Source organism: Schistocerca gregaria, chromosome 2 (assembly GCF_023897955.1).
Source record: "Schistocerca gregaria isolate iqSchGreg1 chromosome 2, iqSchGreg1.2, whole genome shotgun sequence".
Lineage (NCBI taxonomy): Eukaryota > Metazoa > Arthropoda > Insecta > Orthoptera > Acrididae > Schistocerca > Schistocerca gregaria.
The window spans coordinates 459,609,175-459,624,325 of NC_064921.1; the positions used below are offsets into that span (position 1 = coordinate 459,609,175).

Genomic DNA, 15,151 nt, shown 5'->3' on the forward strand with positions numbered 1-15,151 from the left:
AAAAAGTGAATAGGGTACAACCGGGTGCTATCAGAGGGGTGTACTGTACCTGCATTTAACAGTTCCTGTGCCACAGCCTTAATATTATTGAACTTGGTAGCATAAAGGTATGTTGCGAACCAGTGGTCTGTCCATGAGATGCAATCTATGGCACATACCATTAGTGATCATCATAAAATTACATGTATTTAGATGAGCTAATTAGCTGCCCAGTACTGGTATGAGGAAAGAAGAATTTGCACAGCTAAACGCTGGCAGGCCTAGGGCTCATGGTGCACCACGGACAGCCTGGCTTGCTGACAGTTTCTGGCCAGCCATACGCAAAGATGAGCAGCGTCACAGGAAATGGGTAAATCTGAACAATGGGAAGTTGGACAGCTGTCACAGCATGCCCTTTGTACAACAGACAATACTCCAGGAAATGGCGGACTGTCAGACAATATTATAGATAGTTAAGCTACAGCTCTCTGAACTTTGATAATAAGTCATAGTTACACATTAAAGTGAATCTGAATACATCTGTGATCTCAGAAAAATAAGGCACAGACAATGATATAACAACATTTCAGTATCTTTAAAACAACAGACTTTAATATCCCACAGTGAATTCAAACCTTTACACAATGAACCTGTGTACTGACAACTTTTAATTGCTTCATGTGATTTCAGCAGTTTCTCAGATGATAGCACTGCACTATAGCTATCATCTCTGAAATCTATATAATTTGTATCTTTTTTATTTCTTGATTTATGGCATCTATTATCTCTTTTTCATTATGTAGATGTTTGTCAAAACATTGTCTTCTCCACATTTACACAGCAAATGAATTCAGCATGAATACCTCGGATTTTGGCATATTTGTGTTTGTATTTTGTTGTTGTTGTGGTCTTCAGTCCTGAGACTGGTTTGATGCAGCTCTCCATGCTACTCTATCTTGTGTGAGCTTCTTCATCTCCCAGTACCTACTGCAACCCACATCCTTCTGAATCTGCTTAGTGTATGCATCTCTTGGTCTCCCTCTACGATTTTTACCCTCCACACTGCCCTCCAATACTAAATTGGTGATCCCTTGATGCCTCAGAACATGTACTACCAACCGATCCCTTCTTCTGGTCAAGTTGTGCCACAAACTTCTCTTCTCCTCAATCCTATTCAATGCTTCCTCATTACTTATGTAATCTACCCATCTAATCTTCAGCATTCTTCTGTAGCACCACCTTTCAAAAGCTTCTATTCTCTTCTTGTCCAAACTATTTATCGTCCATGTTTCACTTCCATACATGGCTACACTACATACAAATACTTTCAGAAGCGACTTCCTGACACTTAAATCTATACTCGATGTTAACAAATTTCTCTTCTTCAGAAACACTTTCCTTGCCATTGCCAGTCTACATTTCATATCCTCTCTACTTCGACCGTCATCAGTTATTTTGCTCTCCAAATAGCAAAACTCCTTAACTACTTTAAGTGTCTCATTTCCTAATCTAATTCCCTCAGCATCACCTGACTTAACTCAACTACATTCCATTATCCTCGTTTTGCTTTTGTTGATGTTCATCTTATATCCTCCTTTCAAGACACTATCCATTCCGTTTGTATTTAATGAACAGTTTACTATTTTGCCAGTAACTTTATTTAAATGCTGATTCCAAGTGTTATTACAAAACTGTGCTAATTTAAAAGTGGCCAGTCACATGTTTTAGAGGACACCACCATTAAAAAGTGCTGAAAGATGTCTAGCAGGCATAAATAATTGCTTAAACAATATTTAACAACAATTTGTTGCCATTTATCATGAGCATACCTGTGCAAGAATTCTAGCTTATTTATTAATGGAAAACCTTTATTTATGATTGTAGGGAATGCTCTGAGTGTGACTAAATGTTTATAACTTTTCCTTTGTTTAAGCGTTGTAGTAATGCATTAGTTCAGTGTGGGAAAGTAATCTAATTAATCAAATCACATCTGTAAAGCTTGAGGATCACATGTTTTTGGTGGGGATGGCCTTCAGGCAATGAGAGTTGGGTAGTGAGATAACACTGTTGGAGTAAAGTGGAGACTGGAACTTTTCAAGTGAAGAGCTCACTGCAGCAATTCTGGACATTATGTCAAGATCTTGAAGAAGGCAGACCTGCCTGAAGTAACTGATTCAGTCATATAGCTGATTGGTTCTTGGTGGTGAATATCTTAGCTTCTGAAGGGACTACATTTTCTGAGAGGTCTGAATGTGTTCCAGAATATGTCTCTAACTTCAACCACTTGATTTACAGAACTGAGAATAGGCAGAGCATGGGTTACTATTCTTGATATCATATATGTTAATTTGTGGATCATCATATTGGACCTTGGACTATTTTGAGCAGATGAATCTTTCATGTATTCTGATCACAAAATGGACTTAGTTTCTGCGAGGCTTTGATAACTACTTAATTGGGGGACATTGCTTCCATTCTTGTATCATTACCTACCTAACTTTACTCCATTTGGTGAGGATATTTTCTGTCTGTATTTTAACTGAATATTGTAGGACCACTTCCATTTATTTCAGATGTCCTTTCTTGAACAAAATTTACCCAACATATTTCTCTTCTGTGTGCATCAATTACAAACCTTAGAATAGGACTATTGTTATTAAATTATTCATTTATCTTTTATTTTCTATTTCTGTGTATTTTAGTAACTAGCAATTGTAGCCAATGCATAGACTATCTGACTGCAGGGTAAGAGTTACAGTTTATAACACGCATCAAAAAAAGTTTTGCATCACCCTGGTTCCCAGAACTCCTGAAGAGAGACATTGACTGTGGATATTGTATCACAGACACAGCCCCTTTGACTGTTCAGAGACACTAGACCCAACCAAAGGTGTAAACAACCATGCATGAGCAGTGCCTATTAGACGGAGGGAGGCTGACAACCGATCAGTTCGTCATTCCACCAGGAAGGAGGTACATGGCTCATGTTGTCTGTAGTTCAACCATTCCTAGACAGTCAATACTGCAGTTTGAATGTGTGTGCATTGTTACTTTGTGCCAGGAAGGGCTCTCAACAAGGGAAGTGTCCAGGCATCTCGGCGTGAACCAAAGCAACTGTTTGGACATAAAGGAGATACAGAGAGACAGGAACTGTTGATGACATGCCTCACTCAGGCTGCCCAAGGGCTATTACTGCAGTGGATGACCACTACCTACGGATTATGGCTTGGAGAAAACCTGACAGCAATGCCACCATGTTGAATAATGCTTTTCGTGCAGCCACAGGATGTCATGTTACAACTCAAAACTGTGCGCAATGGGCTGCATGATGTGCAGCTTCACTACCGATGCCCATGGTGAGATCAATGTTCAAAACCTCAACACCACACAGCAACGGTAATTAGTTAAAAGAGAAAAAACGAATTTAAGTAGGCAGGTGGCAAAAGAAGAGGGGAAGTAAAAATATCCCAGCTTGCTTCGTCACATCGCCCTCTCATTGGATTGACCAGATAGATATTGCAAATAGCTAACTGGGCAATTCATTGAGCACAAATGGGCCCAGAAATTGGGTTTAATGATCTACACGCACAAAATTACATAAGAAATCTTATCAGAACTACAGTACAGGGCTGCTTCTGGATGGGCAGCTCAGGTAGCTGATAGTTGTACTTTGTGGCATATTTATGAGAAAGCAATTTTAGATGAAAATTGGTCCAAAGAGAAGCAGCAGAGAATTTTGAGTGAATTTTGGGGAGGAAGGAGATTTACTCTAGGAAGGGTACTGTGAAAGGTTTCTGTCAGCTTTGGATAAACAAACTGAAATATTTAGACAAAGAGCTAAGTAGTGAATCAATAAGTATGTGCTTAGTAACTAAGTTGCCTCAGAAAGTTAGAGAACTGCTTGTACCTGCCGCTGGGGGTAATATTAAAGATTTCGTGAATTATGTTGATAAACTGGAGAGAGTGAAGCCCTCAGTGGAAGATTGTAGGAGGAATTTGGATGACAACAATCAATCAGGGAGAGAATTTCAGGCAAATAGGATGAACAGGACTAATTACAGTAGAAATTCAAGGAATGGTTCAGTGGAGGATAGCCAGAATGGGTACAAAAATTGTAGGAGAAATTCAAGCAACAGGAATGCATGAGATGATTATAATTCTGTATCAAACCATTTAAACTAGATAATGCTCCAGTTTTGACTCGCACTAGAGCAGGTGGTGATAAAAAACCACTTGTATAAAAATGTACTGTAATCATAAGTAAGAATAATGTAATGATAGTAGTAAGACAAGTGCCCCCCCCCCCCCCCCCCAAACCATGGACCTTGCCGTTGGTGGGGAGGCTTGCGTGCCTCAGTGATACGGATGGCCGTACCATAGGTGCAACAACAACGGAGGGGTATCTATTGAGAGGCCAGACAAATGTGTGGTTCCTGAAGAGGGGCAGCACCCTTTTCAGTAGTTGCAGGGGCAACAGTCTGGATGAATGACTGATCTGGCCTTGTAACACTAACCAAAACGGCCTTGCTGTGCTGGTACTGAAAACGGCTGAAAAAAAGGGGAAACTACAGCTGTAATTTTTACCGAGGCCATGCAGCTTTACTGTATGGTTAAATGATGATTGCGTCCTCTTGGGTAAAATATTCCAGAGGTAAAATAGTCCCCCATTTGGATCTCCGGGTGGGGACTACTCAGGAGGACGTAGTTATCAGGAGAAAGAAAACTGGGGTTCTACGGATCGGAGTGTGGAATGTCAGGTCCCTTAATCAGGCAGGTAGGTTAGAAAATTTAAAAAGAGAAATGGATAGGTTAAAGTCAGATATAGTGGGAATTAGCGAAGGTCAGTCGCAGAAGGAACAAGGCTTTCAGTCAGGTGAATACAAGGTTATAAATACAAAGTCAAATAGAGGTAATACAGGAGTAGGTTTAATAATGAATAAAAAAAATAGGAGTGCAGGTAAACTACTACAAACAGCATAGTGAATGCATTATTGCGGCCAAGATAGACATGAAGCCCCTGCCTACTACAGTAGTACAAGTTTATATGCAACTAACTCCCCAGATGATGGAGAAATTGATGAAATGTATGATGAGATAAAAGTAATTATTCAGGCAATGAAGGGGGATGAAAATTTAATAGTCATGGGTGAATGGAATTTGAGAGTAGGAAAAGGGAGAAAAGGAAACATAGTAGGGGGTAAGAAATGAAAGAGGAAGCTGTCTGGTAGAATTTTGCACAGAGCATAACTTAATCATAGCCAACACTTGGTTCAAGAATCATAAAAGAAGGTTGTATACATGGAAGAAGCCTGGAGATACTAGAAGGTATCAGATAGATTATATAATGGTAAGACAGAGATTTAGGAACCAGGTTTTAAATTGTAAGACATTTCCAGGGGCAGATGTAGACTCTGATCACAATCTATTAGTTATGAACTGTAGATTAAAACTGAAGAAACTGCAAAAAGGTGGGAATTTAGGGAGATGGGGCCTGGATAAACTGACTAAACCAGAGGTTGTGCAGAATTTTATGGAGAACATAAGCGAACAATTGACAGGAATGGGGAAAGAAATACAGCAGAAGAAGAATGGTTAGCTCTGAGGGATGAAGTAGTGAAAGCGGCAGAGGATCAAGTAGGTAAAAAGACAAGGGCTTGTAGAAATCCTTGGGTAACAGAAAAAATATTGAATTTAATTAATGGAAGGAGAAAATATAAAAATGCAGTAAATGAAGCAGGCAAATAGGAATACAAACGTCTCAAAAATGAGATCGACAGGGAGTGTAAAATGGCTAAGCAGGTGTGGCTACAGGACAAATGTAAGGATGTAGAGGCTTATCTCGTTAGGGGTAAGATAGATACTGCCTACAGGAAAATTAAAGAGACTTTTGGAGATAAGAGAACCACTTGTATGAACATGAAGAGCTCAGATGGAAACCCAGTTATAAGTAAAGAAGGGAAAGCATAAATGTAGAAGGAGTATATAGAGGGTATATACAAGGGTGATGTACTTGAAGACAATATTATAGAAATTGAAGAGGATGAAGATGAAATGGGAGATATGATACTGCATGAAGAGTTTGACAGCGCACTGAAAGACCTGAGTTGAAACAAGGCCCCGGTAGTAGACAACATTCCATTGGAACTACTGACGGCCTCGGGAGAGCCAGTCCTGACAAAACACTACCATCTGGCGAGCAAGATCTATGGGACAGGTGAAATTCCCTCAGACTTCAAGAAGAATATAGTAATTCCAATCCCAAAGAAAGCAGGTGTTGACAGATGTGGAAATTGCTGAACTATCAGTTTAATAAGTCACAGGTGCAAAATACTATCACGAATTCTTTACAGACGAATGGAAAAACTGGTAGAAGCCAACTTCAGGGAAGATCAGTTTGGATTCCACAGAAATGTTGGAACATGGGAGGCAATACTGACGCTACGACGTATCTTAGAAGAAAGATTAAAGAAAGGCAAAGCTATGTTTCTAGCATTTGTAGACTTAGAGAAAGCTTCTGACAATGTTGACTGAAATACTCTCTTTCAAATTCTAAAGATGGCAGGGGTAAAATGCAAGGAGAGAAAGGCTATTTACAATTTGTATGGAAACCAGATGGCAGTTATAAGAAATACAACCTTTGAGGTATGCCGATGGCATTGTAATTCTATCAGAGACAGCAATGGACTTGGAAGAGCAGTTGAATGAAATGGACAGTGTCTTGAAAGGAGGATATTAGATGAACATCAACAAAGGCAAAACGAAGATAATGGAATGTAGTCGAATTAAGTCAGTTGATGCTGAGGGAATTAGATTATGAAATGAGACACTTAAAGTAGTAAAGGAGTTTTGCTATTTGGGGAGCAAAATAACTGATGATGGTCAAAGTAGAGAAAATATAAAATGTAGACTGGCAACAGCAAGAAAAGCGTTTCTGAAGAAGAGAAATTTGTTAACATCGAATATAGATTTAAGTGTCAGGAAGTCGTTTCTGAAAGTATTTGTATGGAGTGTAGCCATATATGAAAGTGAAACATGGACGACAAATAGTTTGAACAAGAAGAGAATAGAAGCTTTTGAAATGTGGTGCTACAGAAGAATGCTGAAGATTAGATGTGTAGATCACGTAACTAATGAGGAGGTATTGAATAGAATTGGGGAGACGAGGAGTTTGTGGCCCAACTTGACTAGAAGAAGGGATCGGTTGGTAGTACATGTTCTGAGGCATCAAGGGATCACCAATTTAGTATTGGAGGGCAGCGTGGAGGGCAAAAATCGTAGAGGGAGACCAAGAGATGAATACACTAAGCAGATTCAGAAGGACGTAGGCTGCAGTACGTACTGGAAGATGAAGAAGCTCACACAGGATAGAGTAGCATGGAGAGTTGCATCAAACCAGTCTCAGGACTGAAGACCACAACAACAAGAAGACAAGTGTAATTTCTAACTCTAGTGAGATTGATTGATTGATTGATTGATTTCTTTATTAATCCATGTAACAATTTACATTGTGTGGATTTCATCAGCAAAATCATATACAATACAATATACCTACAAATTATGCACATAAAATTAATATTTACACAAATTTTTATGTATGTTACATTAGTTTTATATCCTTATGTAATTTTCTTATAGTACTGTAAAATTTTGGATTTCATATTTTAATTATTTCCTCATGTATTACAATGCAGGCTACTTTAATTTCACTACATGTTTTAATTCAGATAGTCCGTTACAGCATAATAACTTTTATTTAATACAAATTTTTTTAGTTTTGTTTTGAACTGTCCAATTGTGCCAACATCTTTTATATTTTGGGGTAATTTATTATACAATTTAACAGCATTGTACAACAAGCTCTGCTGCGTTTTAACTTTATTTTTTCTCTCTAGATGCAGATTGTATTGGTTTCTGGTTCCATAGCTGTGTATTAAAGAATTTTTAACATAGCAGTCAATATTTTTCTTTACATACATAATACTTTGAAAAATGTATTCACAGGGGACAGTTAGGATTTCCAGCTTTTGGAAATGTTCAAGGCAGTGAGCCCTACTGCCACTCTTGGTTATTATACGAATTGCTCTTTTCTGTAATTTGAAAACTATTTGAATATTTTTACTGTTGACTCCCCAAAATATTATTCCATAGGTAATAACAGAGTGGATATAAGAAAAATATACAGATCTGACACATGTAGTATCACACACTGCAGTCAGAATTCTGAGAGCATAGCATGCTGTAGCGATTCTGTTACTAAGTATTTTAATATGTTCCTCCCACTTTAACTGATTATCAACATGCATACCAAGAAATTTTGTGTAGTCTACACATTCTATAGTTTCATCGTTTAACTTAAAGTTGTTATAGTGTGGTTTTTTGCAGACATAGAAGTTTACAGCATTTGTTTTTTTTTTTTTTTTAATTTAGTGTTAGTTTATTATTGGATGCCCACTCACGTACACTGTTTAGTGTTTGTTCGGCTTTTTCTTTCAGTGCATCTGGTGATTTGTCATTGATTAGTACATTTGAGTAATCTGCAAACAATATTGTTTGTCCACGCTTAATGCTCTGTGGGAAGTCATTTATGTAAATGAGGAATAGTATTGGGCCAAGGACACTACCCTGTGGGATACCTATATTTACATAATTTGGGTCTGAAGTATACTTTACAATATAGTTTGAGCGACTTGAAATATGTGAGATTTCAGTTATCTGTCTTCTATTTTTTAGATATGACTGGAACCACTTTTTCACAAGTCCCCTTATTCCCAGTTCATCTAACTTATTTAACATTATGTTGTGGTCTACTGTATCAAACGCTTTAGTTAGATCAAGAAATATACCTGTTGTGTAGTTCCCTTTATCTAACTTCTAGAATGTGATTTGTGAGGTGTGCTACTGCTGATTCTGTGCTTTTCCCTGATCGAAATCCAAACTGGTCAACAGACAGTAAGTTGTATTTATTCAAATAATTCATTAGCCTATCTTTCATAATAGTTTCTAATATTTTTGCAAAGCATGAGAGTAGAGAAATTGGCCTATAATTTTCAATTTTTCCTGCATCACCTTTTTTGAAGAGAGGTAGTAATTTAGCATATTTTAAATAGTCTGGAAAGTAGCCCTGCTTGAAAGATTGATTTATAATATCAACTAAAGGTGGAAGTAGGCTCTTGATACAGTCCTTAATTATAAAAATGGGGACTTCATCCAGACCAGCTGAGTTTTTGTTTTTCAGTTTGCTGACTGCTTTGTAGACTTCTTCCTGTGTTGTAGGGAATAACACCATCGAGTGTGATACACCATTATTTGGCTTTTTGACCTGAGGGGCTGTTAAAAAATTTTCCTGTAATTTTTTTCCTATGCTACTAAAATAATCATTTATATAGTTTGCCAAATATATTGGGTCTTTTATTACAGTCCCTTCCTCTTTGATTTTCAGGTTTGACAGATTCACTTTCCTGGTACCAGTTTCCTGCTTTACAATTTTCCATACTGCCTTATTTTTGTTTTTAGCAGAGAGCACCAGTTTGGAGTTATGAGCTCTCTTTGCTGCAAGCAATATTTTCCTATATGTTTTCCTGTATCTTTTATAAAAGAGTGAGGAAGCAGGATTAGTTTGGCTGTGTTTAATGGAGCTCAGGTACTTTAGTGTTTCAGACGATTTTTTGATGCCTTTTGTGACCCACTTGTTTTTTCCTGCTGTTGATAATGGACATAACACTTTGGGAAATGTTTCTTCAAAATTTAATTTAAACAATGTCATGAAATTTTTGAATTTTTCATTCGCATCTACCTCTGAGTATACTGAGTCCCATGTTAGTCCTGCTATCTGTTTGGCAAACTCATATCTATTTTGTTTAGAAAAAATTCGTCTGTAAATATGCCTTTTCTTTGTTTCTTCTGGAGCCACTTTTATAGTAATGATTTGACCTGAGTGATCAGATAATCCTAGCTCTGCTACCACCACCTCACAGTTTTCTTTGCCTAAATCTGTTAATACCTGATCAACAGCTGTCTTTGAGTATTTTGTTATTCTTGTTGCACTGTTAACTATTGGAACTAGATTGAAACTTTGAGCAAGACTTAGTAATGAGTCCCATGTAGCATCAGGATTCAGTTTATCTACATTTAGATCTCCACATATGAGAATGTGGTTCTTTGGAGTGGATATCTTGTCAAGAACATGATTAAGTTTAGAGAGAAAGATGTTGAAGTCTCCACTAGGAGATCTGTATATACATAAGATAATCAAATTCCTACACCTGTATTTGTCTCTGATTTCAACTGCTGCCAGTTCAAAATGTTGATCTTCACTGATTACACATAAGTCGCTTCTGGTCTTATACTGATAATTTTGTTTTACATAAATACAACACCTTCCACACTTCATAGAAGTCCTACAGTATGCACACGCTAAATTATAAGACTGCAAAACTAATTGATTAATTTCAGCCTCACTGCACCAATGCTCAGTGAGACAAACAAATGAGCACTCTGTAGACTCCAGCTCCACTTCTAGCTGTTGGGTCTTGTTTGCTAGGGAACATATATTTTGGTGAACAACTGTTAAGTAATTTTTGCTAACACTATTCGCATTCCCACTTTTTTTCGTTTTAATGTCGTTCTGTGTTGGTTCAACTGCTTATTTATTACGATTACACTTGTGTTTTTTGTTTGCATATGGTATTCTTGGATAGTCACCCCCTGCAGACTGTATTAGTTTCCCTTATTTTTTATAATTTTACATAAGTCCAGGAGCATTCTGCTGAAAGTAATTGCACCTAGTCTGTTTAGGTGCAAGCCATCCCTACCAAGACATTTGTCGTCGAGAAATTTATTTGGGTCAACAAATACAACGCCAAGTTCGTCGCACTGTTCCCTGATGCCAGTGTTTATTTTGTTAATATACGCGTTACTCACCGATCTTCTTTGTAGAATTCCGTTGATAACAATTCTGGAGTTTGTATACAAATCTTTGGCAGACCGAATTACATTACGAATATCATTTATGATTTCTTCTTGTCTGCTGCTTCTAATAGAGTTGGTCCCTACGTGAATTATCACGGCTTTAAAGTTTGTGTTGGAATCGTTGTTGTTTTGGTTGGATTTTTCAGTGTTCCTAATGTTACTGAAATGTTTCACAATCTGATGTGGTCGGATTCCAGAGCGAACATCGACTTTACAGTTCGGAACCACCACATTTTTTAATATCGAGTCGCCAATCACAAAGAAATCACTTTTGACGATCTGTTTTGCTGGATTGCTTTCACATTTATCTTTTTTCTTATACGTCACAGTTTTCCAGTTATATTTACTATTAGATTTACCGCACGATTCGTTTTCCGCCACTGTTTTCACTGGGATTTGCACATACGAACTTACACAGGTTTGTTTACTTCTCAGTAACGGAGTTTGCACGCGTGAGTTTACGGAATTTCCACATGTTTCGCTTTCTGCCACGTTTTTGCCGGAATGTGCACATGGTTTTGTTTTTTGCTCGGCAGCGAAATTTGCGCACATGAGTCCTCCCATTTGTTTGTTTGTTTGATTCTGTAATGGGTTTCCACATACACAGCTTGCCGATTCGCTTTTTAGCTTTGCGTTTTCTTCTTTCAGAGACTGAATCTCTTTCTTGAGAGTTCCGATATCACTTTGAAGCACTTTAATTATTTCTGCTTTTGACTTTATGGTACTTACAAGTTCTGATGTTTCCCACTGTAAACAGTCGGTGCATGTCCACGGAACTTCGTCACTAATGAATTTCAGGTTCACTTTTGCGCACTTCTCATGAAGCCAAAAATTACACTTTACGCATAAGATTCCTTTTATCACACGCTTTCTGCATTGCTTACATGTCGTTACACTTTTCATTCGGCGCCATCTTGATACTCCTGATTAAATGATGGTGTGGGTAGCAATGTTTATCCCATAAAAGGAGAGGAGGAACTTACTATATGTGCATTGAAAAAGAAGTAATACCTACAAGTAGGGGGTACAACATTCTGTGTTGGATTCATTATGTGGCGATAATGCTTATCCCTCTACTCCTATCCTAGCTATAGTTTATAAGTGAATCAGAAACGTTCTATCTTCTACTTTCAAGTGATTTTGTACATCACAATACTTATGTATGAGGATATGTTAAAAACGTTTCTCCAGTGTTGTATATATATATATATATATATATATATATATATAAATAAATAATAGAGGGAAACATTCCACATGGGAAAAATATATCTAAAAACAAAGATGATGTGACTTACCAAACAAAAGCGCTGGCAGGTCGATAGACACACAAACAAACACAAACATACACACAAAATTCGAGCTTTCGCAACCGGCGGTTGCTTCATCAGGAAAGAGGGAAGGAGAGGGAAAGATGAAAGGATGTGGGTTTTAAGGGAGAGGGTAAGGAGTCATTCCAATCCCGGGAGCGGAAAGACTTACCTTAGGCGGAAAAAAGGATAGGTATACACTCGCACACACACACATATCCATCCACACATATACAGACACAAGCAGACATATTTAAAGGCAAAGAGTTTGGGCAGAGATGTCAGTTGAGGCGGAAGTGCAGAGGCAAAGATGATGTTGAAAGACAAGTGAGGTATGAGTGGCGGCAACTTGAAATTAGTGGAGATTGAAGCCTCATGGATAACGAGAAGAGAGGATATATTGAAGGGCAAATTCCCATCTCCAGAGTTTGGATAAGTTGGTGTTAGTGGGAAGTATCCACATAACCCAGACGGTGTAACACTGTGCCAAGATGTGCTGGCCGTGCACCAAGGCATGTTTAGCCACAGGGTGATCCTCATTACCAACAAACACTGTCTGCCTGTGTCCATTCATGAGAATGGACAGTTTGTTGGTGGTCATTCCCACATAGAAAGCGTCACAGTGTGGGCAGGTCAGTTGGTATATCACGTGGGTGCTTTCACACATGGCTCTGGCTTTGATCGTGTACACCTTCTGGGTTACAGGACTGGAGTAGGTGGTGGTGGGAGGGTGCATAGGATAGGTTTTACACCGAGGGTGGTTCCAAGGGTAGGAGCCAAAGGGTAGGGAAGGTGGTTTGGGGATTTCATAGGGATGAACCAAGAGGTTACGGTCAGGTGGACGGTGGAAAGACACCCTTGGTGGAGAAGGGAGGATTTCATGAAGGATGGATCTCATTTCGGGGCATTATTTTAGGAAGTCGTATCCCTGCTGGAGATCCACATTTAGAATCTGATCCAGTCCTGGGAAGTATCCTGTCACAAGTGGGGCACTTTTGGGGTTCTTCTGTGAGAGGTTCTGGGTTTGAGGGGATGAGGAAGTGGCTCTGATTATTTGCTTCTGCACCAGGTTGGGAGGGTAGTTGCAGGATGTGAAAGCTGTTTTCAGGTTGTTTGTGTAATGGTTCATACATATCCATCCGCACATACACGCACTCAAGCAGACATTTGTAAAGGCAAAGAGTTTGGGCAGAGATGTCAGTCAAGGCGGAAGTACAGAGGTAAATAAGTTGTTGAAAGACAGGTGAGGTATGAGTGGCAGAAACTTGAAATTAGTGGAGGTTGAGGCCTGGCGGATATCGAGAAGAAAGGATATACTGAAGGGCAAGTTCCCATCTCCGGAGTTCTGACAGGTTGGTGTTAGTGGGAAGTATCCAGATAACTCGGACGGTGTAACACTGTGCCAAGATGTGCTGGCCGTGCACCAAGGCATGTTTAGCCACAGAGTGATTCTCATTACCAACAAACACTGTCTGCCTGTGTCCATTCATGCGAATGGACAGTTTGTTGCTGGCCATTCCCACATAGAAAGCATCACAGTGTAGGCAGGTCAGTTGCTAAATCACGTGGGTGCTTTCACACATGGCTCTGCCTTTGATCGTGTACACCTTCCGGTTTACAGGACTGGACCAGGTGGTGGTGGGAGGGTGCATGGGACAGGTTTTACATCGGGGGCGGTTACAAGGGTAGGAGCCAGAGGGTTGGGAAGGTGGTTTGGAAATTTCATAGGGATGAACTAAGAGGTTAGGAAGGTTAGGTGGACTGCGGAAAGACACTCTTGGTGGAGTGGAGAGGATTTCATGAAGGATGGATCTCATTTCAGGGCAGGATTTGAGGAAGTCGTATCCCTGCTTGAGAGCCACATTCAGAGTCTGATCCAGTCCCAGAAAGTATCCTGTCACAAGTGGGGCACTTTTGGGCGTCTTCTGTGAGAGGTTCTGGGTTTGAGGGGATGAGGAAGTGGCTCTGGTTATTTGCTTCTGTACCAGGTTGGGAGGGAAGTTGCGGGATGGGAAAGCTGTTTTCAGGTTGTTGGTATAATGGTTCAAGAATTCCGGACTGGAGAAGATTCGTTTGCCACGAAGACCTAGGCTGTAGGAAAGGGACCATTTGATATGGAATGGGTGGCAGCTGTCATAATGGAGGTACTGTTGCTTGTTGGTGGGTTTGATGTGGATGGATGTGTGAAGCTGGCCATTGGACAGATGGAGGTCGACGTCAAGGAAAGTGGCATGGGTTTTGGAGTAGGACCAGGTGAATCTGATGGAACCAAAGGAGTTGAGGTTGGAGAGGAAATTCTGGAGTTCTTCTTCACTGTGAGTCCAGATCATGAAGATGTAATAAATAAATCTGTACCAAACTTTGGGTTGGCAGGCCTGGGTAACCAAGAAGGCTTCCTCTAAGCGACCCATGAATAGGTTCGTGTACGAGGGGGCCATACTGGTACCCATGGCTGTTCCCTTTAATTGTTGATATGTCTGGCCTTCAAAAGTGAAGAAGTTGTGGGTCAGGATGAAGCTGGATAAGGTAATGAGGAAAGAGGTTTTAGGTAGGGTGGCAGGTGATTGGCGTGAAAGGAAGTGCTGCACTGAAGCGAGGCCCTGGACGTGCGGGATATTTATGTATAAGGAAGTGGCATAATGGTAACAAGGATGGTTTCCAGGGGTAACAGATTGGGTAAGGATTCCAGGCATTCGAGGAAGTGGTTGGTGTCTTTGATGAAGGATGGGAGACTGCATGCAATGAGTTGAAGGTGTTGATCTACGTAGGCAGAGATATGTTCTGTGGGGGCTTGGTAACCAGCTACAATGGGGCGCAGGGATGTTTGGGTTTGTGAATTTTAGGAAGTAGATAGAAGGTAGGAGTGCGAGGTGTAGGTGGGGTCAAGAGGTTGA

General features: G+C 39.6%; 1 protein-coding gene across 4 annotated transcripts in view; it reads right to left on the reverse strand.

Moving 5' to 3' along the window:
• Nucleotides 1-15,151, reverse strand: part of LOC126325807 (clavesin-2-like) — a 142,863-nt gene that overhangs the window by 35,074 nt on the left and 92,638 nt on the right. The window contains exon 1 of one of the 4 annotated variants that reach the window (XM_049995305.1): nt 12,246-12,508. The exons of 1 other annotated variant lie outside the window; for it this stretch is intronic. In XM_049995305.1, coding sequence (XP_049851262.1) covers nt 12,246-12,294 — 49 coding nt within the window. In that variant the 5' untranslated portion in view covers nt 12,295-12,508. Of the gene's footprint in view, nt 1-10,899; nt 11,639-11,676; nt 11,719-12,245; nt 12,509-15,151 lie in introns of those variants that run through there. 2 more of the 4 variants (XM_049995313.1, XM_049995290.1) reach the window with 2 other exon arrangements.